Source organism: Felis catus, chromosome D3, assembly GCF_018350175.1.
Source record: "Felis catus isolate Fca126 chromosome D3, F.catus_Fca126_mat1.0, whole genome shotgun sequence".
Lineage (NCBI taxonomy): Eukaryota > Metazoa > Chordata > Mammalia > Carnivora > Felidae > Felis > Felis catus.
In genome coordinates this window covers 28,372,370-28,396,362 of record NC_058379.1, presented here as the reverse complement: position 1 = coordinate 28,396,362, position 23,993 = coordinate 28,372,370, and the positions used below count along the sequence as shown (strand labels likewise).

At 37.5% G+C, this 23,993-nt stretch overlaps 1 protein-coding gene across 3 annotated transcripts in view; it reads right to left on the bottom strand.

The window, feature by feature from the left end:
* Positions 1–23,993, bottom strand: part of CLTCL1 (clathrin heavy chain like 1) — a 102,459-nt gene that overhangs the window by 70,452 nt on the left and 8,014 nt on the right. For all 3 annotated transcript variants that reach the window (XM_045041121.1, XM_023241673.2, XM_011287889.4), the window contains exons 2-3: positions 20,679–20,886; positions 8,308–8,576 (exon numbers count right to left, since the gene is read on the bottom strand). In XM_045041121.1, the coding sequence (XP_044897056.1) occupies positions 8,308–8,576; positions 20,679–20,886 (477 nt within the window). The remainder of the gene's footprint in view (positions 1–8,307; positions 8,577–20,678; positions 20,887–23,993) is intronic.

Sequence of the window (23,993 nt, the reverse complement as noted above, 5' to 3'; positions counted from 1 at the left end):
ATTCTGTAAAGCTTGTATTCTTTGTCATATGTGGTCACTGCGGTCTCTACTCAGTTTACTGGTCAGTTAATAATTTGAAAGAGATTCCTTAAATAAATGCCTTGAGTCTCAGCCTTTGCTGAGATTGTGTGTGGGGGTTGAGACATGTCTTCAATATTTTGACAGGCAGCTTACAATATTACTTTAGCCTTTACATCCTGCCTGTACAGAGCCTCGGGATCAACCAGAGGTGAGAACTTAGGCCCTTGTCAATTCTTTCTTGGGAAGGTGCACAGCCCTATGCATGTACATGGTCTTCCAGATTCCCAAGAATATATGCTGCAGCTTTTGAAAGCCCCCTATAAACACCTCATTCCACAGCCTTCTTTCTTTTTAATTTTTTAGTCAGCTTCTTATTTGCCTCAACTACTATCATTCCCACAGGCAGCTGGATGTTAAACAATTGCTACTGATGGTGTATGGTAAGTGTCCCAGGAGATAAGGCTGTTTGCACGGAGTAAGAAATAAAAGACAAGGTCTGTGAATGGAGATTTCCAAGAAATTGCTAGACATGTCAAATAAGGACATTTATCTGGGAAAGGTGCTTTTGGGGGAGCTCTAAACCATTCTTGCCTCCTTTAGAAGCTATTGCTGTATTTCACCAATTTGTGGAGCTATTGGTTCTCAAGGCTATCAACAGAAAGCTGTACGGAGGGGAATGGGAATAGCACAAGATAAAATGTCACTACACTTGCTGTTCTGAGATACAGCAAATGTTCTGAAATAAAAGTTCTCTGGATTTTTTTTAAGCCTGTGGTTAACTTCCAGAACTCTGAAAAAGTTGACTTGAGAATTTTTGCCAGTGTTCTCACTGCTTTTCGGAGCAGATTTTCAAAGGTCCTTTCTCCACCAATCCTGATGTTCTGTGTATAATACTTTGTGTGGATGTATATCTCATTTCTCTTGGGTATATAACTAGGAGTGGAATTCCTAGGTCACATGTTAACTCTACATTTAACTTTTTGAGGAACTGCCAAACTATGCTGTGCATTTTACACTTAGTAATGTTATGAGGGTTTTGATTTCTCTACATCCTTGGAAACACTTGTTATTGTCGATCTTTTTTATTATAGCCATCCTAGTAGGTATGAAGTGATACCACATTTTATGTTTGCTTTTTAAAGTAAGCTCTACCCCCAATGTGGAGCTTGAAATCATGACCCTGAGATCAAGAGTTGCATGTTCTAGTGACTGGGCCAGCCAGGCGCCCCTCACATTGTGGTTTTGATTTGTATTTCCACAATGACTAATGATGTTGAACATCTCTTCATGTGTTACTGGCCATGTAGATAGCATGTTGGAGAAATACTTGTTCAAAGCATTTATCTATTTGTAAAATGAATTATCTGCCTTTTTATTATTGAGTTGTAAGAGTTCTTTATATATTCTGGATACAAGTCCCTTGTTAGATATCTGATTTTGAAATATTTTCTCCAAATGGTTATTTTTTCACTTTATTGATGGTATCATTTGTAGCACAAAAGATTTTGTTTTATCTGTTTTTCTTTTGCTGCTTATGCTTTTGATGTTGTATCTACAAAGGTTCTGCTTAACTCAAGGTCACTAAGATTGGCTCCTACGTTTTCTTCTAAGAGTTTTATAGCTTCAGCTCTTACATTTGGGTCTGATCCACTCTCAGTTAGAGGTAGGAGTTCAATTTCATGCTTTTGTACATACAGATATCCAGAGTTGCCAAACCATTTGTTGAACAGACTATTCTTTCCTTCACTGAATTGTCTTGGCATCCTTACCAAAACAATCAACTGACCATAAATGTAAAGGTATTGTTTCTGGACTCTCAATTCTATCTCACTGATCTAATATGTCTATTATTATCTTTGAACTGTACTATCTTGATTACTGTGTGTAGCAAGCCTTGAAATTGAGAAGTATGCCTCCTCTTACTTTGTTTTGTTTTCATCAAGACTGTTTTCGGCTGTTCTGAGTTCCTTGCAATTCCATATGAATTTTAGGGTCAGCTTATATCAATTTCTACAAAGAAGTTAGCTGGTATTCTGATAGGGATTACACTGAACCTTCAGATCAATTTGGGGAGTATTACCATCTTAAAAATATTAACTACTATGATCATGAACATGAGATGTTTTCCCATTTATTTAGATCTTCTTTAATTACTTTTAACAGTGTTTTATAATTTTAATATGTTATACATATCTTTTGTTAAACTTATTCCTAAGTATTTTATTCTTTTTGATGCTATTATAAATGGAATTTCATTTTTTAATGGCTCATTGCAAGTGTATAAAAACACAATTGATTTCTGTATATTGATCTCGCTTTCTGTAACCTTACTGTACTTGTTACTTCTAGAGTTTTTTTTATTGGATACCTTGGGATTTTCAACATACAAAATCATGTCATCTGCAAACAGATAGTTTCAATTATTCCTTTCAAATCATAATGCCTTTTATTTTTTTTCTAATTGCTCTGGCTACTTCCTAGTCCAATGTTGAACAGAAGTGGCAAAAGTGGACATCTCTGTCTTGTTCTGATTTTAGGGGAAAACTTTCAGTCTTTCACTATTAAGTAAGATGTTAGCTGTGTGCTTTTCTCAGATGCCCTTTATCAGGTTAAGGAAGTTCCTTTTTATTCCTAGTTTGTTGAACATTTTTATCAAGAAAGGTGTTAGATTTTATCATATGCCTTTTCTGTGTCTGCTGAGATGACCATATGGTTTTTGTCTTTTATTCTATTAATATTATGCATTATTTTAATTGATTTTTGGATATTAAACCTTACCTTGTGTTCTTAGACAAATCCCACTTGGTCATGACATATAATTCTTTTTATATGTTGCTGGATTCAGTTTATTAGTATATTGTTGAAGATTTTTACATCTATATTCAAAGGAGATAACAGTCTGCAGTTTTCTTTCCTTGTGATGTCTTTGTTTTTTTATCTGGGTACTACTGGCCTCACAGGATGAATTGAGAGGTGTTCCCTCTTCTTCTACGTTTTGGAAAACTTTGTGAAGGATTAGTACTACTTTTTCTTTGAATATTTGGTAGAATTAACCAGTGAAACCATCTGGGTCAGAGTTGTTCTTTGTGGGTAGTTTTTTCATTACTAGTTGACTGTCTTAACTTGTTGTATAGGCTTATTCAGATTTTCTATTTCTTCCTGAGTCAATGTCAGTAATCTATGTCTTCCTGGAATTAGTCCTTTCATCTAAGTTATCAAATTTATTTGTATACAATATTCTTAGTATTCCTCACTAATCCTTTTTTTTTCCTCACTAATCCTTTTTATTTCTGTATGGTGTGTCCCACCTGTTTTTCTAAATAAAATTGTACTGGCATGAAGTCATGCTCATTTACATACTGTCTATGGCTGCCTGTACTAAAACTTCACAGTTGAACAGCTGTGACAAAGATGGTATTTTTTTGGCCCCCAAAGCAAAACACATTTACTATCTGGGCCTTTATAGAAAAAAATATGCTGACCTCTGGCTAAAAGAATAAAGTAACACTTGAAGTACTCTGGTCAAACTGGAGCAAAAGGCTTTTGAGAAAGTATTAGAGGCAGGTATAAAGTGTGGTATGAACGAACTGTGATCTAGTTTTATAAGTCTTAGCTCAAAGCTTCATTCCAACCCCTCAGACATCATCATTTCTGGGGAAACAAACACATTTCCAGATCAGATTCAGTACAAAGATTGAGCTTCATGGAATAAAAAGGAAATTCAAAAACAAAAAGTATTTTGGGCAACTAGGGGAAGAGTAACAAAGGCTATACTGTGAATAATTTTGTTTCTGGTTGAGGTCCTATAATTCTAGGGTACTCTTTCTGAAAGCAACATAAAGGTTCAAAATGTGTAACTTTCCCCCTGACTCTTGAATAGCATGAAAGGCTATCGAAGAGAGATCTTCCAGCTCCCCTCCTGTCTTCACAAAGGGAGAGTAAATCAATTCTTTCTTCTTTCTTTCTTTTTCTTTCTTTCCTTTCTTTCTTTCTTCTTTTTCTTTCTCTTCTCTTCTCTTCTCTTCTCTTCTCTTCTCTTCTCTTCTCTTCTCTTCTCTTCTCTCTTCTTTTCAAGGGTGAGGAGGGGCAGAAGGAGAGGAAGGGAGAGAATTCCAACCAGGCTCTACACCCAGCATGGAGCCCAAAGCAGGACTTGATCCCATGGCATGAAATCATGATCTGAGCCAAAATCAAGAGGCAGATGCTTAACTGACTGAGCCACCAAGGTAACCCCAATTCTTTTTTTTTAATTTTATTTTTTAAAAGTTATATCCAAATTAGTTAGCATATAGTGAAACAATGATTTCAGGAGTAGGTTCCTTAATGCCCCTTACCCATTTAGCCCATCCCCCCTCCCACAACCCCTCCAGCAACCCTCAGTTTGTTCTCCATATTTATGAGTCTCTTCTGTTTTGTCCCCCTGTTTTTATATTCTTTTTGTTTCCCTTCCCTTATGTTCATCTGTTTTGTCTCTTAAAGTCCTCATATGAGTGAAGTCATATGATTTTTGTCTTTCTCTGACTAATTCACTTAGCATAATACCCTCCAGTTCCATCCATGTAATTGCAAATGGCAAGATTTCATTCTTTTTGATTGCCAAGTAATACTCCATTGTGTGTGTGTGTGTATATATATATATATATCACATTTATATACATATAAATATATGTACATATATACATATATACATATGTATGTACATATATACATATATATACATATATACATATATATATATATATATATATATATATATATATACACCACATTTTCTGTATCCATTCATCCACTGATGGACATTTGGGCTCTTTCCATACTTTGGCTATTGTTGATAGTGCTGCTGTAAACATGGGGTGCATGTGTCCCTTTGAAACAGCATACCTGTATCCCATGGATAAATGCCTAGTAGTGTAATTTCTGGGTCATAGGGTAGTTCTATTTTCAGTTTTTTGAGGAACCTCCATACTGTTTTCCAGAGTGGCTGCACCAGCTTGCACTGCCACCAACAATGCAAAAGAGATCCTCTTTCTCTGCATCCTCGCCAACATCTGTTGTTGCCTGAGTTGTTAATGTTAGCCATTCTGACAGGTGTGAGGTGGTATCTCATTGTGGTTTTGATTTGTATTTCCCTGATGATGAGTGATGTGGAGCATTTTTTCATGTGTTGGTTGGCCATCTGGATGTCTTCCTTGGAGAAGTGTCTATTCATGTCTTTTGCCCATTTCTTCACTGGAATATTTGCTTTTTGGGTGTGGAGTTTGATAAGTTCTTTATAGATTTTAGATACTAACCCTTTATATGATATGTCATTTGCAAATATCTTCTCCCATTCTGTCAGTTGCCTTTTAGTTTTGCTGATTGTTTCCTTCGCTGTGCAGAAGCTTTTTATTTTGATGAGGTCCCAGTAGTTCATTTTTGCTTTTGTTTTCCTTGCCTCTGGAAACATGTTAAGAAGTTGTGGCCAAGATCAAAGAGGTTTTTGCCTGCTTTCTCCTTGAGGATTTTGATGGCTTCCTGTCTTACATTGAGGTCTTTCATCCATTTTGAGTTTATTTTTGTGTATGGTGTAAGAAAGTGGTCCAGGTTCATTCTTCTGCATCTCGTTGTCCAGTTTTCCCAGCACCACTTGCTGAAGAGACTGTCTTTATTCCATTGGATATTCTTTCCTGCTTTGTCAAAGATTAGTTGGCCATACATTTGTGGGTCCATTTCTGGGTTCTCCATTCTGTTCCATTGATCTGAGTGTCTGTTCTTGTGCCAGTACCATACTGTTTTGATGATTACAGCTTTGTAGTATAGCTTCAAGTCTGGGATTGTGATGCCTCCTGCTTTGGTTTTCTTTTTCAAGATTGCTTTGGCTATTCGGGGTCTTTTCTGGTTCCATACAAATTTTAGGATTATTTGTTCTAGCTCTGTGAAGAATGCTGGTGTTACTTTGATAGGGATTGCATTGAATATGTAGACTGCCAATTCCTTCTCTTCATGCCAATACCATCTTGGAAATTTACCATGACAGCATGTGTCCTATAGGTTTTACCTGTCTGTGACTCTCTCACAATTCATCTGAGCATCTGCAGGCTCTGTGTAAGGTACACTCCTCACCCCTCACATCACAAACATTAGCAACACCTGAGCTGTCTGCAACCTCTGCCCACCATAAGGGTCAGCAACATCCAAATCCTTTCAGTGGAAAGCCAAAGGAAGAGTTTCCAGAAAGGAGAAAAACTCCATAAACAGCATCTAATCTAGGGTTAGTAAAATTCCCAAGAGGCAGTAATTCCAGCTAATAGATGATACACCACAGAAAATGGCCTACATGTAAAATTACTCCTTTTATGGAATCTGGGCAATTAGACCCAAACAAACTGTTATGGGTGAACTATTATAATGTTACGTCACATGTAGAAGCAATGGGAATATCTATTATTCCAGATGTGATGTGACGTTTCCTACCAATAATATTGTCATTCCAGCTTAACTCTCAGCCCTGACAACCAGAAGTAACTGGGGCTGAATGGAAGCCATGGGCCTATCACGGAAAGGCTCTGTGGCTAAGCAAGTCCCTTAAATTACACCAAAGAACCCCCAGGTCATCTGAGGAGACAAACCTGTCAGTGTAATACAAAGATGAAGGGTTAGAGCAGAGGTTCAACTCTCCCTCATCTATGCCTCATTCTGAGACAAATGCTAGGCCATCATCCAACTCTCCTCTCCCTGAGAGGCATCTCATGCACCTCCAGGTTCTAGCCATTTTATCTCTAAAATCTCAAGCTTTGCCTTAGGGTACCTGGCTGGCTCAGTCAATTACAGCATGCAACTCTTGATCTCAGGGTTGTGAGTTCAAGCCCAACGTTGGGCATAGAGGTTACTTAGCAAAATAATAAACAAACAAATGAAAATAAAATCTCAGCCCTTGCATCTCCAGTTCATCTCTAGGCTCACTTCTTCTGGGCGTTGCAGAGTGGAGGAGACTTCCAAAGTGGAGAGAAGTACTCCTTCCAGCTTTGCTCACTCTTCACCCTTCTCATACATGTCTTTACTCCAGAACACACTATATGGCTTTATTCCTGTATCTGCCTGTCAACTAGCTTCCCAGCCTCCAGTCTTCATGGTGGTCCCTCCTCAATATCACTGACAGCATTGTTTCTATCCCAACACGCTGCAGAGAAGGAAAATAGATCATATCACTCTCACTTTAAAACCTGTTGCACAATTCCCACTGCCAGCAGCATGTACCTCAGTCTTGCCCCCACCCATCTCTCAGCCTTGCCCCTCTAGCTGTCTCTTATGCATCCCATAGGTATCAGCCAAGGTGGATGACCCCGGACTCACAGAAAGAGCCATTCTCTTCCACTTCCATGCCTTTGCACACACTTTCCTTCTCAAGTGCACTTTTATAGCCGCCAAAATGCAGCTTAGAGGCCCCCTCTGTTATGAGCTCTTTCTGACTTAAGGTATTCTTTTACAGCTCCCACAGCACTTTCTTCGAATGTCTGACAGTTCTCTAAGTGCTAGAATTCCACATTTATACTTTCCCCGCTAGGCTAAGGAAGACCATTCAATGGCTAGAATTAGCTAATAAAGATCTAAGACCAACATCCTATAGTACCAAGTATCTGGTAACTGAATTAGCCCCCAGGAATGAAAAAAGGAAGCACAGCAGAAAGTTACTGCTTTCATTATAAAAGTATATGAATTAGTAACATTCCATTAAAGCCCTAAAAAAGCCCCAAAACTGGGGCGCCTGGGTGGCGCAGTCGGTTAAGCGTCCGACTTCAGCCAGGTCACGATCTCGCGGTCCGGGAGTTCGAGCCCCGCGTCAGGCTCTGGGCTGATGGCTCAGAGCCTGGAGCCTGTTTCCGATTCTGTGTCTCCCTCTCTCTCTACCCCTCCCCCGTTCATGCTCTGTCTCTCTCTGTCCCAAAAAATAAATAAACGTTGAAAAAAAAAATTAAATAAATAAATAAATAAATAAATAAAGCCCCAAAACTACTTCCCATAAATCTATAAATTCCAAGTGCCTCTACAAAATTCCTCAACAATTCACTTCTCAAAACTGTGCCAGAAATAGTTTATGGAATGAATATCAGTAACCCAATGGAATACAGTATAGTTAATGGGCCAAAGTTAAATTACAATTCTTATATGACCCAAAGTTTGGATTTCTTGTTAATTTCTAATTCTTTTAGGCTGGGACCTATTTCTTCTGCCTCACACCTATACCAATTTTAATATTACACCTTTACACTCCATCAGACCAGTCCCTGAAGGCAGCCAAAAGCTTACCTGAGCTGAGATGCCAACGAGGAGCAGCCACTTCTGATACTCATCAGTCCGGTAGTGGATCATCTGGCACCCTGCCAGACTGGCATGTCTATCAAACATCTTCACAGGCTGAGAGTCACCTTCCATGCTCCAGTGGTAGACTGTTGTCTCAGTCACAAGGGCAACAGTATTCACAGAGATCCATTTCCAGAAAATCACCTCTTCTGCCATGGTATGAGACTTCATTTTACTCTTCATTTCAATATTAAAGATTTGAAGTGTCTTTCCAGCTAGTATTTGATGTGATGGAGATTAGAGAAAGATAAATTGAAAATCTGAAAGACAAATTCTTACACTCTTATTTATTCATTTATTTTTATTTAAAGTTTATTTTACTTATTTTGAGAGAGAGAGAGAGAGAGAGAGAGAGAGAGAGCGCGAGCGAGCACAGGAGGGGCAGAGAGAGAAGGAGGGAAAGCAAACCCCAAGCACTATAAGCATGGAGCCAGATATGGGGCTCAAACCCACGAACAGTGAGATCATGACCTGAGCTGAAACCAAGAGTTGGATGCTGAACCAACTGAGCCACCCAGGAGCCCCCATATTCTTATACTCTTAATTCTGAATCCTTTTAATATTATTTTAAGTTGTAAAACTTACAGCTAATCTGATTAAGAGGGGAAAGAAAGTTGCCTGAGTAGTAATTAACCACACTTTGATGTCTCAATATTGAGAAGAGCCTCCTTCAGAAGAATGTAAAAGTGTGTAAATGTAGAATATATGAATAACAATCATAAATCAGTGCTTTTGTTTTTTATTTTTAATATTTATTTATATCTGAGAGAGAGACAGGCAGAGCGCAAGTGGAGACGGGGCAGAAAGAGAGGGAGACAGACTCTGAAGCAGGCTCCAGGCTCTGAGCTGTCAGCACACAGCCCAATGCAAGGCTTAAACTCAAAAGCCATGAGATCATAACCTGAACCAAAGTCAGACACTTAACTCACTGAGCCACCCAAGGTGCCCCAGAAATTAGTTCTTTTGAAGCAACTATCAAGTGAATCAGTTTTAAATTGATTTTTTCTAGTTTTAAAATATTTTTTTCAGGATAAGGCAACAACAATAAGACAATCTTTCTTTGGCATCTCCAACTTTCAGGAAAGAATACTATCACCCCTTCAAATTAAACAACTTGTCCACATAACAGGGTCATTTAATCTTAAATTCTAGACCAGTGCTGTTAAATAGAATTTTCTACAATGTTGGAAATGTTCTGTACCAGCACTACCCAGTACAGAAGACACTAGCTACATGTGGCTATTAGGCATTTGAAATGTGTCTGGTAAGACACATTTAAGGAAAATGAATTTTTACTTTCATTTAACTTTAATTAATTTAAATTTAAACAACCTCATGTGGGTAGCACCCAACAGGGCAACTAGGTTGTAGACAACAGCCTTTAGTATCCATCCTCTGGTAAGAGATTCATATTGTTTCCACCTCTGATAAAAAGCGGAGTTTTGATCTTTGTATCTATGCAAAACTTAGAACTAACATGAAATACTCTTTCCCCCCAAATTAGGACCAATGCAAGGATTATTTGACCACTTTTTTTTGGCACTGTACAAGATATCCTAGCTAATGCAATAAGGCAAGAAAAGTAAAAGGCATTAAAAAAAAAAAAAGAAGTAAAACTGCCTTCATTCACAGACAACATAACTGTTTGCAAAGAAAGTCCTAAGGAATCTACCAATCTACAAAGCATTATCAGCACTAATAGGTGAATATAACAATACTGCAGGATATGAGGTCAATATACAAAAATACCAACAGAATTTCTGGATGCCAACAGCAAACAATTTGGAAATAAAATTTTAAACAGAACTGTAGTATCACTAAAAAGGGAAAAAAAAATCCCTCTCAATCAAGAATCCTATATCCAGAAAAACTGTCCTTCAAATATGAGGAAGAAATTAAAACATTCCAAGATAAACAAAAGCTAAGGGAGTCAGGTACCACTAGCACTCTTATAAGAAACGCTAAAGGGATTCCTGCAGGTTAAAAGGACATTAGATAGTAACTCAAAGCCATCTGAAGAAATAAAGATCTCAATAAAGGTAAATACATGGGTAATTATAAAAGCTAGTATTATTGTAACTTTGGTTTGTAACTTCATCTTTTGTTTTCAACATGATTTAATAGACTCCAATATTAAAAAATCAATGAGTAGTCTAAAAACTAGTATTATTGTAACTAGTCTGTAACTATACTTTTTGTTTTCTACATAACTCAAGAGATGAATGCATGGAAAATAATAATTAGTTTATGTTTTTGGATACACAATGTATAAAGATGTAATTCTGCGACAATAAAAGAAGTGGGAATGGAGATGTAAACGAACAGAGTTTCTGTATGTTATCAATAGATACAAACAGAGAGGGAGGGAGGCACACCATAAGAGACTCTTGAACACAGAGAACAAACTGAGGGTAGATGGGGGGTGGAGGAGAGGGGAAAAGGGTGATGGGCATTGAGGAGGGCACTTGTTGGGAGGAGCACTGGGTGTTGTATGTAAGTGATGAACCATGGGAATCTACCCCAAAAATCAAGAGCACACTTTACACACTGTAGGTCAGCCTATTTGACAATACGTTATATTAAAAAGATAAAAAATAAAAATTTTGCATAAAAAATGTTAAGCCAGTATAATTTCAAATTAGATTGTTATAACTTCAGAATGTTAAATATAGTCTCCATAGAAAACACAAAGAAAATAGCTGTAGAATATACACAAAAGAAACAAGAAAGGAGTTTAAATGTTTTCACACAAAACAAAAACAAAAACAAAAACAAAAAACACCAAGTAAACATAAGGAAAAGATAGTAATGTAAGAAATGAAGGACAAAAAAGCCATAGAGTATGTAGAAAACAAATAGTAAAATGACAGAAGTCCTTCATCAGCACACATTAAATGTAAATGGATTAAACTCTCCAATCAAAAGACACAGACTGACAAAACAGATACAAAAACGTGATCCAACTATATGCTATCTAGCAAGACTCATTTTAGATCCAAAGACACAAAGAGGTCAAAAATGAAAGGATGAAAAAAGATACTCCATGCAAATTGAAAGAGAGCAGGATGGTTAATTTCAGACAAAATAAACTTTAAATAAAAAAAATTGCAAAGAAACACATCATGCTAAGTGAAATAACCCAGTCAAAAAAAGACAAATATTGTATGATTCTACATATATTAGGTATCTAGAGTAGTCAAAATTGTAGAGACAGAAAATATAATGGTATATGCCAGGGACTGAGAGAGGAAGTTCCTCATTCCTTCCTCTCCCAGTTATTGTTTCAGTTTTGCAAAAGGAAAATAGTTCTGAAGGGGGATGGTAGTGATGGGTATACAACAATATGAATGTGCTTACACTAAAAAATGGTTAATATAATAAATTTCATTATATGTATTTAGCCACAATTTTTAAATATTGAAAAAAAAGTTGGAGATTTCAATACCCCACTCTCAATAATTAGACAACTAAACAGAAAAATATATTTGAATACTGCTGTCCAATTCAACCTGACATCTTTAGAACACATCACCCAACAAGAAAATATGTTCTTTCCAAGTATACCTGGAACATATTTGAGGGCAAATCATATGCTGGCTATAAAAAAGTCTTAAGAAATTTTAAAATTTGAAATCATATAAAATAAATTATCTGATTATAATAGAATTATTAGAAATCAATAATAAAAAAGTGGGATATTTCCAAATTTTGGAAATTCAACAACACACATGTAAATAACCCTTAGGGCAAATATACTGTTTTAAATGTCAAGATCTTAAAAGAAGATCTCAGCGGCTCCTGGCTAGCTCAGCATGCAACTCTTAATCTCAGGGTTGTGAGTTTGAGCTTCATGTTGGGTGTACAGATTACTTAAATAAATACTTTTTAAAAATGTACTTACAAAAGAAGATCTCAAATCAAGTAAGTTTTCACCTTAATAAACTACAGAAAGAGCCAACAAAACCCAAAGGAACAAAAATATAGAGATTAAGAGTAGAGCAAAACTCAAGGAAAAATAACAGGAAAGTAATACAGAAAAATCGATAAAACAAAAAGTTGGCTTTTCACAACAATCAAGAAAACTGACAAACCTTAGACTGATCAAGAAAAAAAGACAAACCCAAATTACCAAAATCAGGAATAAAAGAGAGGACACCATTGGTGATCTTGAAGAAATTAAAAGTATTACAAGAAGAGTATGAACAATTTTATGCCAACACATTAGAAGACTTAGATGACTTGTATATAAATTCCTAGTAAGATAAATTACCAAAACTGACACAAGGAAGAAAATCTGAACAGATTTACAAGTGAAGAAGTTGAGTTCTTAGTTTAAAATTATCTCATAAAGAAAAACACAAACTCAGAAGGCTTTACCTGTTAAAGTTTATCAAATATTCAAAGACAATAGAAATATGAAGTCTCTCACAAACTCAGAAAGCAGAAGAGGGACCACTTCCCAAGTCATTCTGTAAGGGAATACTAACCAAAGACAAAGTCATCACGAGAAAAGAAACCACAGACACTTATCACAAAAGTGGAAGAGTCCTTAAAATATGAGTGAACCAAATCTAGCTATACATAAAAACAATTATACCCTATTACCAAGAGGGATTCATTCTAGGAATGCAAGGTTGGTTTGTCAATTCACATAATATATTACACTCTAAGGGCCCAAAACCATATGATCATCTCAACAGATGCATCAAATGCATTTGAAAAAGTCAACCCCTTCTCATGATAGAAGCTCTAAACAAAATAAAAATATAAGGGAACTTCTTCAACTTAATAAAGGGTTCATCTATCCAAAACCTACTGCTAACATCATATTCAATGATGAAAGGAAATTATTTCCCCAATTTCAGAAATAAGTCAAGGATGTCTGTTCTTGCCACTTCTTTTTTAATTTTTATTTTGACAGAAAGAGAGAGAGAGAGAGAGAGAGAGAGACAGAGGGAGGGAGGGAGGACAAGAATGCACACACGCAGGGTAGGGGCAGAGAGAGAGGGAAAGAGAAAATCCCAAGCAGACTCCTTGCTGTCAGCACAGAGCACAACGTGGGGCTTGATCTCACCACCACAAGATCATGACCTGAGCCCATATCAAGAGTCGGACACTCAACCTCTGAGCCACCCAGACACTCATGTTCTTGCCACTTCTATTCTGCCAATGCAATGTTGAAATAAACTGAATAGAATCCAGATGAGAAAGGAAGATGTAAAACTGTCTATATGCAGATAACCAAGATGTGGTATATCAAAAATTTGAAGAAATGCACTAAAAACTCTAAGAATAAAGAAGTTTAGCAATTGTACAGAATACAGATGTGTATATAAAAATCAGTTATAAAAATGGGTGAAGGGGAGTAGAAGATACAGATTTCCAGCTATGGAAGATACAAGTCCCAGGGATAAAAGGTACAGCATAGGGAATACAGTCAATGATATAATAGCACTATATGGTAACAGGTGGTAGCTATACTTGTGGTGAGCACAACATAATGTACAGACTTGTGGAATCACACTAAGTTATACACTTGAAACTAATGTAATGTGTATCAACTATGTGTATCATACTATATCAGGATTTGTACACTAACAGTGTAAAACAGGAACATCTGGGTGGCTCAGTCAGTTAAGTGTTCAACTCTTCATTTTGGCTCAAGTCATGATCTCAGAATTGTGAGATAGAGCCCCATGGCTGAGCATGGAGCCTGCTTAAGATTCTCTCTCTCTCCTCTCTCTCTTTCTGCCCCTCCCCTGTGTCCTCTCTCACTCTCTCTCTAAAATAAAATAAAAATTCGGGGCACCTGGGTGGCTCAGTCGGTTGGGTGTCCGACTTCAGCCCAGGTCATGATCTCACAGTTCATGAGTTTGAGCTCCACATCGGGCTCCGTGCTGGCAGAGCCTGGAGCCTGCTTCGGATTCTGTGTGTCTGTCTCTCTGTCTCTCTGTCTCTCTGTCTCTCCCCCCCTACCCCTGCTCATGCTCTGTCTCTTTCTCTCTCAAAAATAAATAAATGTTTAAAAAATGTTTCTAAATAAAATAAAAATTAAAAAAAGAGAAAGTGTAAAACATCATTGAAAAAATTGAGTATCTAGGGGCGCCTGGGTGGCGCAGTCGGTTAAGCGTCCGACTTCAGCCAGGTCACGATCTCGCGGTCCGTGAGTTCGAGCCCCGCATCAGGCTCTGGGCTGATGGCTCAGAGCCTGGAGCCTGTTTCCGATTCTGTGTCTCCCTCTCTCTCTGCCCCTCCCCCGTTCATGCTCTGTCTCTCTCTGTCCCAAAAATAAACGTTGAAAAAAAAATTAAAAAAAAAAGAAAAAATTGAATATCTAAATAAACAGACATTCCATGTTGAATGACTAGAAAACTCAATATTGTCAGATGGCAATTCTTGCCAAATTGATTGATAAATTCAATGCAATCCCTATCAAAATCCTATCAGGCTATTTGTAGAAACTGATCCTAAAACTTAAGTGGAAATTAAAAGGACCTAGTTTCATAGTTTCAAAAACTATTTTGAAAAATATGAAGTTGGAATACCAACACTATCTCATTTCAAACTTACTACAAAGCCATAGGGGCACCTGGGTGGCTCAGTTGAGCATCCGGACTTTGGCTAGGCTCATGATTTCGCGGTTCATGAGTTCAAACCCCACAATGGGCTTGCTGCTGTCAGCACAGAGCCAGCTTCAGATCCTCTGTCCCCCTCTCCCTCTGCCCCTTCCCTGCTTGTGCTCTCTCTCAAAGATAAATAAACATAAAAAAAAAAAAAACTTAGTATAAAACCATAGTAATCAAGTATTTGGCACAAGGTTGGGCATATGGATCAATGAAATAGAACTGAGTCCAGAAACAGGTCTATTTATATGGTTAACTGATTTTTACCAAAGTTGCCTAGATAATTCAATGGGGATGAAGAGTCTTTTCAACAAATGGTGCTGGGACAATTGAATGCCCTTATCCCACCGAAAAAAGAAAAAGAAAAGGAAAAAAGAAAAAGAAAGAAGAAAGAAGAAGAAAGAAGAGGAGGAAATGAAGAAAAACCTAACATTCTTATCTCATGCCATACACAAAAAGTAACTTAAATCAGACTATGGACCTACATGTAAGCGTTAAAACCATAAAACCATTAGAAGAAAATATAGAAAATCATCATGACCTTGCACTCCTAGGCTAAGCATTCCTAGGTAAGACTCCAAAATCAAGATCCATTAAAGAAAAAAAGTGGTAATCCGGACTTTATCAAAAATAAAAAATGTTTTCTTCAAAAGATATATTAGGAAAATAAAAAGAAGAGCTACAAATTAGGAGAAAATATATGCAGATCACACAGTTGATAAATGATTTATAACCAGAATATACAAAGCACTCTTAAAATTCAATAATAAGACAAATAAGCCTATTAAGAAATGGGCAGGGCCACCTGGGTGGCTTAGCCAGTTTAAACATTCCACTCTTGATTTGGGTGAGCCCAATAAGTGAGTCATGATCTCACAGTTGGTGAGAATGAGTCCCGAGTTGGTCTCTGTGCTGACAGAGCAGAACCTTTTTGCAATTCTCTCTCTCCCTCTCTTTCTCTCTGCCCCTCCCTTGCTTGTGCTCACATTGTCTCTCTCAATAAGTAAACAAACTTTAAAAAAAAAAAACCTTTAAAAACTGGGCAAAAGATTTGAAGACATTTCTCTAACAAGATACATGAATGGCAAAAAAAAAAAAAAAAAGACATATAAAAAATGACAAATAACAACATGAAAAGAAAAGACACTTATCCTTAGGCATTACAGAAATGCAAATTAAAACCACCATGAGGTATCCATAGGTAGCCTCTGGAATTACTTTAATAAAAAAGACAATATCAAGTGTTGCATACATGTTACAAAAACTAGACTCCTCATACACTGTTGGCAGAAATGTAAAATGGTACAGTCACTCTAGAAAACAGTTTGGTAGTGCCTTAAAGAACTAAAAAAATTTACTGTATGATCCAGCAATTCTACTCCTAGGTATTTACCCAAGAAAAATGGAAATATACATCTACAAAGACTTGTAGGAAAGTGTTCACAGCAGCGATATTCTTAATGGCCAAAAGCTAGCACCAATGCAAATGTCCATAAATGGATAAATGAATAAACAAAATGTGATATATCCATGGAATAATAAAGTTGGAATTTTACTCAACCATAAAAAGGAACTAACTACTGATACAAGTTACAATGTAGATGAACCTGAAACATACTATGCTAATTGAAGGAAGCCAGATGTAAAAGATTGTATATTGTATGATTCCTTTATTTGTAATGTCCAGAAATGGCAACTCTACAGAGTCAGAAAACAGATCAGTAGCTGCCTAGGGCTAAGGATAGAAGTGAAGAATGACTGCAGACAGGAACAAAGGAACTTTTTGGGATAGCAGAAATTTTCTAAAACCAGAGCATGGTGATAGTTCCACAACTCAATAAATTTTTTAACACTGACTTTTATTTTTTATTTATTTTTAACTTTTATTTATTTATTTGAGAGAGAGAGAACGTGTGCAGGCACTTGGGGGAAAGGCAGAGAGAGACGGAGACAGAGAATCTTAAACAGGCTCCATGCTCAGTGCAGAGCCCAACTCAGGGCTTGATCTCACAACCATGAGATTTTGACCTGAGCTGAAATCAAAACTCAGGCGCTTAACCAATTGAGCCGCCCAGGCACCCTGACAACTCAATAAGTCTACTAAAAGTCACTGAACTGTACACTTATAATAAATGAATTTCCTGGCATGTAAATTATACCTGAAAAAAATGGTTAAGAAAGAAAAAAGCGACTGGATTAGAAATTCAACTATAGGATAGAGGTACCTTTTAGTTTCAAAAAGCCTGGGATCATATAAGAAATTGCCTCTAATTCAAAAACTTGTCAAGTTGTCACTAGACTGGTTAAAAAGGACTTGTTTTAAATGAGGTACAAAATATTTAGTGACACAAAAAGAATTAAAAAAAAATAAAAGAGACCAACCTCCTTTGGGAATCAATCCTCTGTCAGATTCCAATTGTCAGGGTGAAGGATGTGCTACCGCAAGGGGGTACCATCCCACCACCTCTCCCCTCCCCACCTGGGTCAAGTGCTAACTGCTAGGCTGGCACTGTATAGTCTATACTCAATCTACCTCTAAAAATTAAGGGGAAAGGTAGAGTTTGTGAAAAGAAACACAAATGACTACTCAAAGTGCTATGTTTCATAATAACAGTAAGAAATATACTCGGGCCAATAATGCAAGTAGTCAGGAAACTTTTTCTTTATAGGGGCATACAAGATCTCTGTCACATATTTGTCTGTTTTTACAACTTTTTAAAAATATATAAACCATTCTTAGCTTGGGGCTGTACAAAAACAACAGGTTACCTATCCCTCACTTAGAGTATTAATGTTTCATTAAGATGATGAGCAACAGATGAGGAATTCTACCCCCATTTCCTGTCAAGGGTAAAAATGTATCTCTGGTTTTAAAATATTCACTACAAAAGCATCAGTAGAGATAGTCTGAAGAAAGTGTGGTAAGTGAATCTGCTCCAGGCTTCTCCAGAAGGATGGGCAGTGGCATGGGTGGAGGACCTCAGGAGCTCTCAGCCAGATAAAAGGACAGACTGCAAGGCAGACCTTTTTAAAAAAGAGGTACATCTCATGAAGAGCCCTTTTCCCATCACAAGACTTCACCAGCCAAAATGGGTAGTCTGCGAGATTTAAGACCAGGACCCTTGACTTCACTTTCATGCTTTCACACTGGCACCTATGGAACTAAGTCATGTGAAACAATAAAACTATAATTAAATCATCTCTGTAATTTAGCCACTGTACAAATATCTTTTTTTTTTTTAAGACACTTTTGCTTATTTTGGTCTAGGGTCTCTGAAACACACCACCACCACTTGCCAAAATATTGTACTACAAGGGTCCAAGGTTATCCTAACAACCACAAGATTGTAATAAAAACAGAATACTTAAAATTATATAACTTTGGTTCCACAGCTCACACTTCCTCATGCAAAAGAAAATAGCAGTCAACTGCCATAGATGAAGCAATTCATATGAACACTGAGAATGAAAAAAAAAAAAAAAAAGAGCAGCGCCTGCCATCAGGAAGCTGGCCAGACCTCACAGTCAAACCATACTGCTCTCCTAGTGGACATAAACCATCTCAGAGGACACCAACCTCAGACAAGTCCCTCTGAGACCATGATAAAGTGAGACAAAGCAAGGCTGCTTCAGAAGCTTATCTAAGTACAGACAAAAACAAGGTAACTGGGAAACCCACAAAATACCAAACAGCCATTCTCTTGGCTGAAATGCATGACTGCTACTTCTTTAACCAATTCCAGCTTTATCCTCACTCTAGTCTGCCCTCCCCCTATAGGTAAGATTTACTGAGACACCTAATCATAAAATTACCCCCACTTTCTAACAGCATCCAATCGTTCTTTTTTAATGTTTGTTTATTTTTGAGAGAGAGAGAGAGGGAATGGGGGAGGGGCAGAGAGAGGGAGACACAGAATCTGAAGCAGGCTTCAGGCTCTGAGTTATCAGCACAGAGCCCAATTCGGGACTCAAACTCATGAACCATGAGATCATGACCTGAGCTGAAGTCAGACATTTAACTGACTGAGCCACCTAGGTGACCCTAACAACATCCAATCTATAGCAAACTCCTGTTTCCTTAGACCATCCCCCAAATCACCCAACTGAAGCCCAAATCCTACAAAAGTTTTTTTCTAACACTCTCTATTAATACTGTGACACCTCCCAGCTCCCCATGGTGTGATTTCTCTCTCACTTAAACAAGTAGTAAACCCAACTTGTTCAACTTCGGGTGTGCTGCCACTTTGGTTGGAGGGATTGAGAGCATGTAAATACTGAGTTCTCTCCACTCTCCTACCACACTCCAACAACTCCCTCTAGGAGATCCACAGTGCACACCGGTATAGAGAATCATATTAGAGGACCAGGAAGACTAAATTGCTGGTTGTCTCTCAGACCCGCTTAGAATACCAAACAGCAAACACCACAACAGATAAGGTCTCTCAAAAGTATTGCAAAATAGGGGTACCTGGCTGGCTCATTTGGTAGAACATGTGACTCTCAATCTCAAGAGTCATGAGTTCAAGCCTGACATTAGGCATGGAGCCTACTTTTAAAAAATTAATTAACTAAAAAAAAAAAAAAGTACTGCAAAACAGAAAATGCAGAAGAACCAAAACAATCATGAAGAATCCATAGGGGTGCCTGGGTAGCTCAATCTGTTAAGCATCCGACTCCTGGTTTTGACTCAGGTCATGATGCCACAGTTCAGGGATCAAGCCCCACATTGGGCTCTGCTTCGAATTCTTTCTCTCCGTCTCTCTCTGTCCCTCCACCAGGGGCACTCTTGCTCTCTCCAAATAAAACTTTTTAAAAATAAATAAATAAATAAATCCATAAAAGTTAGCAATTTCTTCAATTAAAATTCGTTTACATCGTTTACACTACATATTCAAAAAAATACTTTGATAAGAAATAGAGTTCACAGAAAAAAAGTCATTTGAATAAAAAAATTTAGCTATTTTTTTTTAAATAGAAAGGATATAACTCCCATATGTCCATTTACCTACTGAAAGGACAAAGTAGACCCTATTTCTGTAACAAAACAGAAGCACAGGCAAAGCTAATATTTGGCATTCACAAATTTTAGCTCCAGAAAGAGTTTTCACTTTTCAAGGTAAATGATAATACATTTTGCATTAAATATTAACAAGTTCACTATATACATAATCCTTTCAATTTCCCAAATCATAGATTCTATATTCTCAAAGTAACTAGAAGATTTCAAGCATCCAACATCCCCCTGAGTTCAGGGGAAGTAAAATTCTATTAATCAACAACTATACTGTCCTCAATGTGTTTCACAAGAGAAGCAGTACCTTGGCATACTCTAGGATCCCTGGAGCGCCACTGTAAAGCAGCCCATTATGAGCTCAAGGGCACCACATAGCCCAACTGGTAAACATGTGCAGAGTAGTATTGGCCTTTCCAGATGTAGCAGCCATGAGGATGAGACACTGGGCATGCATTCCCTCACGTATGTAGCAGTATGCATGATGGCACAAAAAGCCCAGGTGCTCATGGGCCTCTCATTAAATAAGGTATGCAAAACAGCCTTGGCTAAAACTTTTGTAATTAAGTTTAGTATTATTGATGACACTTGGCTGTAAATTTATTGACAGCTGTCTGATATGTAAGGTAACAAATCAGGTAAAGTGAGGTAAAATTCTTTTCTGAAAATACTATCAGGCTTACCTTTCAAAGCTATCACCTTAGAGGCTGGATTCATGATGGCACTTTCTGCAGAGATGGGCCGTCTGATTGGTGCCATTGGATCACTCATGTCAACAATCACTACCTGTGCCTGCTCACCAACCTTTTCTCGGACACATATAAACTTATCAGATTCCATGGTCAGTGTGCTGAATCCAATGTTGGCTGGATTAATTCCCAGGTTTTGGAGCTAAAGAGAAAAAGAAAACATTTGATTAAAATTAAGTTTTTCCTCTCTGAAACACAGTATATCTAGTCCATTATTTAGCAAAGTCTAACAGAAGGAAGAAAAGTAAAACAAGAGTTTAGAAAACCTTGGGGGCACCTGGGTGGCTCAGTCGGTTGAGTGTCCAATTCTTGGTTTCCGCTCAGATCATGATCTCATGGTTCATGAGTTCGGGCTCTGTGTTAGGTTCTGCGCTGACACCACAGAGTCTGCTTGGGATTTTCTCTCTCCCTCTCTTTCTCTGCCCCTCCCTTGTGCTCACTCTCTCTCTTTCTCTCTCAAAATAAATAAACTTTTTAAGGAAAAGGAGTTTAGAAAAAACTTGGCATTAAATAACTGAGGCAAACATTGACTTGTGTTTCTATACCTTTAATAGGTACAGGCAATGCATCAACAGTAGGCTGTGAGTCAAATCTCAAGGGGCTTATAATCATACAGACTGATGAAAACACACAAGAATAAGGATAATGCCAGGAAGAGGGAAAGATGCCTTGAGCAATACAGACAGGTAGACATCAGCTGGGAGGGGGTGGAAGAGCCCACAAAGAATAACTCACAGATAAACCCACAGTTGAGGAGAGCCTCAGCAAGAAGGTGGTCTTGGAGAGGTGAAGGCAGGGGAAAAGAGGGGAAAGGAAGAAAACAAAAACCAGTTTCTCCAAAAGCAAACAGTAACAAAGATCTAGCCAAGAGTTTTTCTTTTCCTTAAAGCAACCCCACATATCATATTTGATTTAATTTCTCAGTCAGTTTAAATATTTCTTGGCATGTCCAAGGAAAAGTCAACAGGTCTGGTACATCTTTGGAGGTAAATGGATTGCTTGACCTTGTGTAAAACTTAAATCAGGAACCTTTCTTCAAAGGTCACTTTTATACATAGTGCTTGGTTTAAATAAGAACCAAGTTTATTAATGAGATAAACTTCAATGAAAAACCCTGGGAAAACACACACTCAAGAGAACCATGCTTATATCTATAAAATTCCCCTGCCCCAATTTACCTTACAAGGCACCTTTGTTTCTAAACATTTTTCTGCTCAACCCAAACCTTACTGCTATTGACTAGGCTCTTTAGTTACCCTGTGTGATCTTGTATAAAAGTTTACGCTAACAACAAAGATTGGGAACCACTTGTTAAAAATAATGATCAGTCTTTAGAAGAAGCACAGATGAGGCTATTCATACTGCCAGTATAATTTTTTATTCTATCATTTTATTCCCCAATGAACTCCTTAAAAGCAAGGATTATATCTTATTTGTCTCTTGTGGTACAGATTCTAGCACATATTTAATATTCCAGCTGCTGAGCAGGCTGCAGGACAACAGGTCACCTTATCTGACCTTTCTGCTAACCCAGGAGGGAAGTATGCTATGCACAACTTACACTAGTACAACACAAAACTTTTAGGTTAAGAAATCTTCCCAAAGCCACAATGCTGATTAATGATGGAGACAGGTGTGAATAAAGCTTGTATTCTAAACCACAATACTGTCTTGTTTGAAATTCCCATTTTATTTTCACACATCTGAAGCAGGAGCTTAATGTAGTAAATGCAGTAGTATAGTGAATCAAAGTTGAGACTTTCTCACAGCAAGTAATTTTCATACATTAATTTCATGAGTACTGAACACATGCTACCTGCTAATCACTAACTCTGAAAACAGTAAGATATATAAGATATAGTCACACCATCCAGAGCCCACAGACCATGGAGACTAACAATTATCAGTAGGTTGAACTATATGAAGTTGCTGATAGGGAGACAATGAAAAGTTCCTTTGGGGGCAGAGAGAGGGAGAGAAACAACAGGGTGAAAGAATGTTCCCAGGAGACCTACCTAGTCTTCCTTTTTTTTTTTTTTTTTAATTAAATAAGCATTATACTATATAAGCATATAGTAACATTTGGAGAGCCCCCTAACACTCAAGCACCCAACACTGTTAAATCTTTACATTTCAAAAAAAAAAAAAATCTTTACATTTCAGAGCCATACACTTAAGTGGGCCTACATTTTCTAAATTTTCACTTTATTCTTAGTTTGGGGATGTTGGGTTAATATGGCAACATTCTGATTTCAACTCCAAATATCATCAAGAATTTGTACCCAATCTCTTGAGTACAGTAAGTTCTTAAATATTAATGATTATGTCCAGTTCCTTACACAAAAGCATATACACACATTCAAGGTACTTGGAAAAGGTAAAAGTACCTCACAAAGGAAGACGCTGTTTTAACAGCTGAGAACAGTGTACCCAAAAATAAGTCAGAGACTATTAGAACTAGAAGGAAGAAGGTGGTTCCCAACCAGGGGTAGTATCCTGCAGTCTCTGGAAACAATCAGGGGCAATCTGAATTGTACAATGACTATAGAACACTACTAGTATTTAGTGGGCTGGGGCCAGGCATGCCAAACACAGGACAATCCCACAAAAAAGAACTTTTAGATATAAAATATCAAATACCACTGAGTTTTACTCTATATGCAGAAACAGAGTCCCAGAGAAGTGGTGTGCCCAAAGTCATGTTTTCTCATTAGTTAATAGCTACAACTAAGGACTCCTGATTCCTATAATAATTATTCTGAAAGGCAACACAGCTACACATTTAAAACAATGTATATACAAGTTAAGCAAAAGTACACAAGATATTATTTAATAATCTTTTTCAGTTCTTAAGACCTGCAATTAAATGAATCCAAATTCAAATCTGACACTGGGGAAAACATAAAAAGAAATTACTCATCCGACAACTCTGTGGTTTCTATATTTAAGGGGCTTAGGGACAGCAGTATGACTGGGAAGGCTGCAGCTGTGTTTATACAGGGCTGTTGGTGAAAACACCAACTGACCATACCAAGGAGCCAGAATGTTCAGTTGCAATAATATCCCAGGTTTTCATGTCTCTTGTCTCTGAAGATGCTAGTCCTTTCTCCTTCTGTATATGTCTCCTCAGGCTCATTCACTGCCTTATCACAGTGCCCATCAGGTGGACATTCAATAATTAATTAGTAAAGAAGTTACTAGTTTTAGGCAGTCAAGAAAATAATTTAATTTTTAAAAATAGATTTTGTA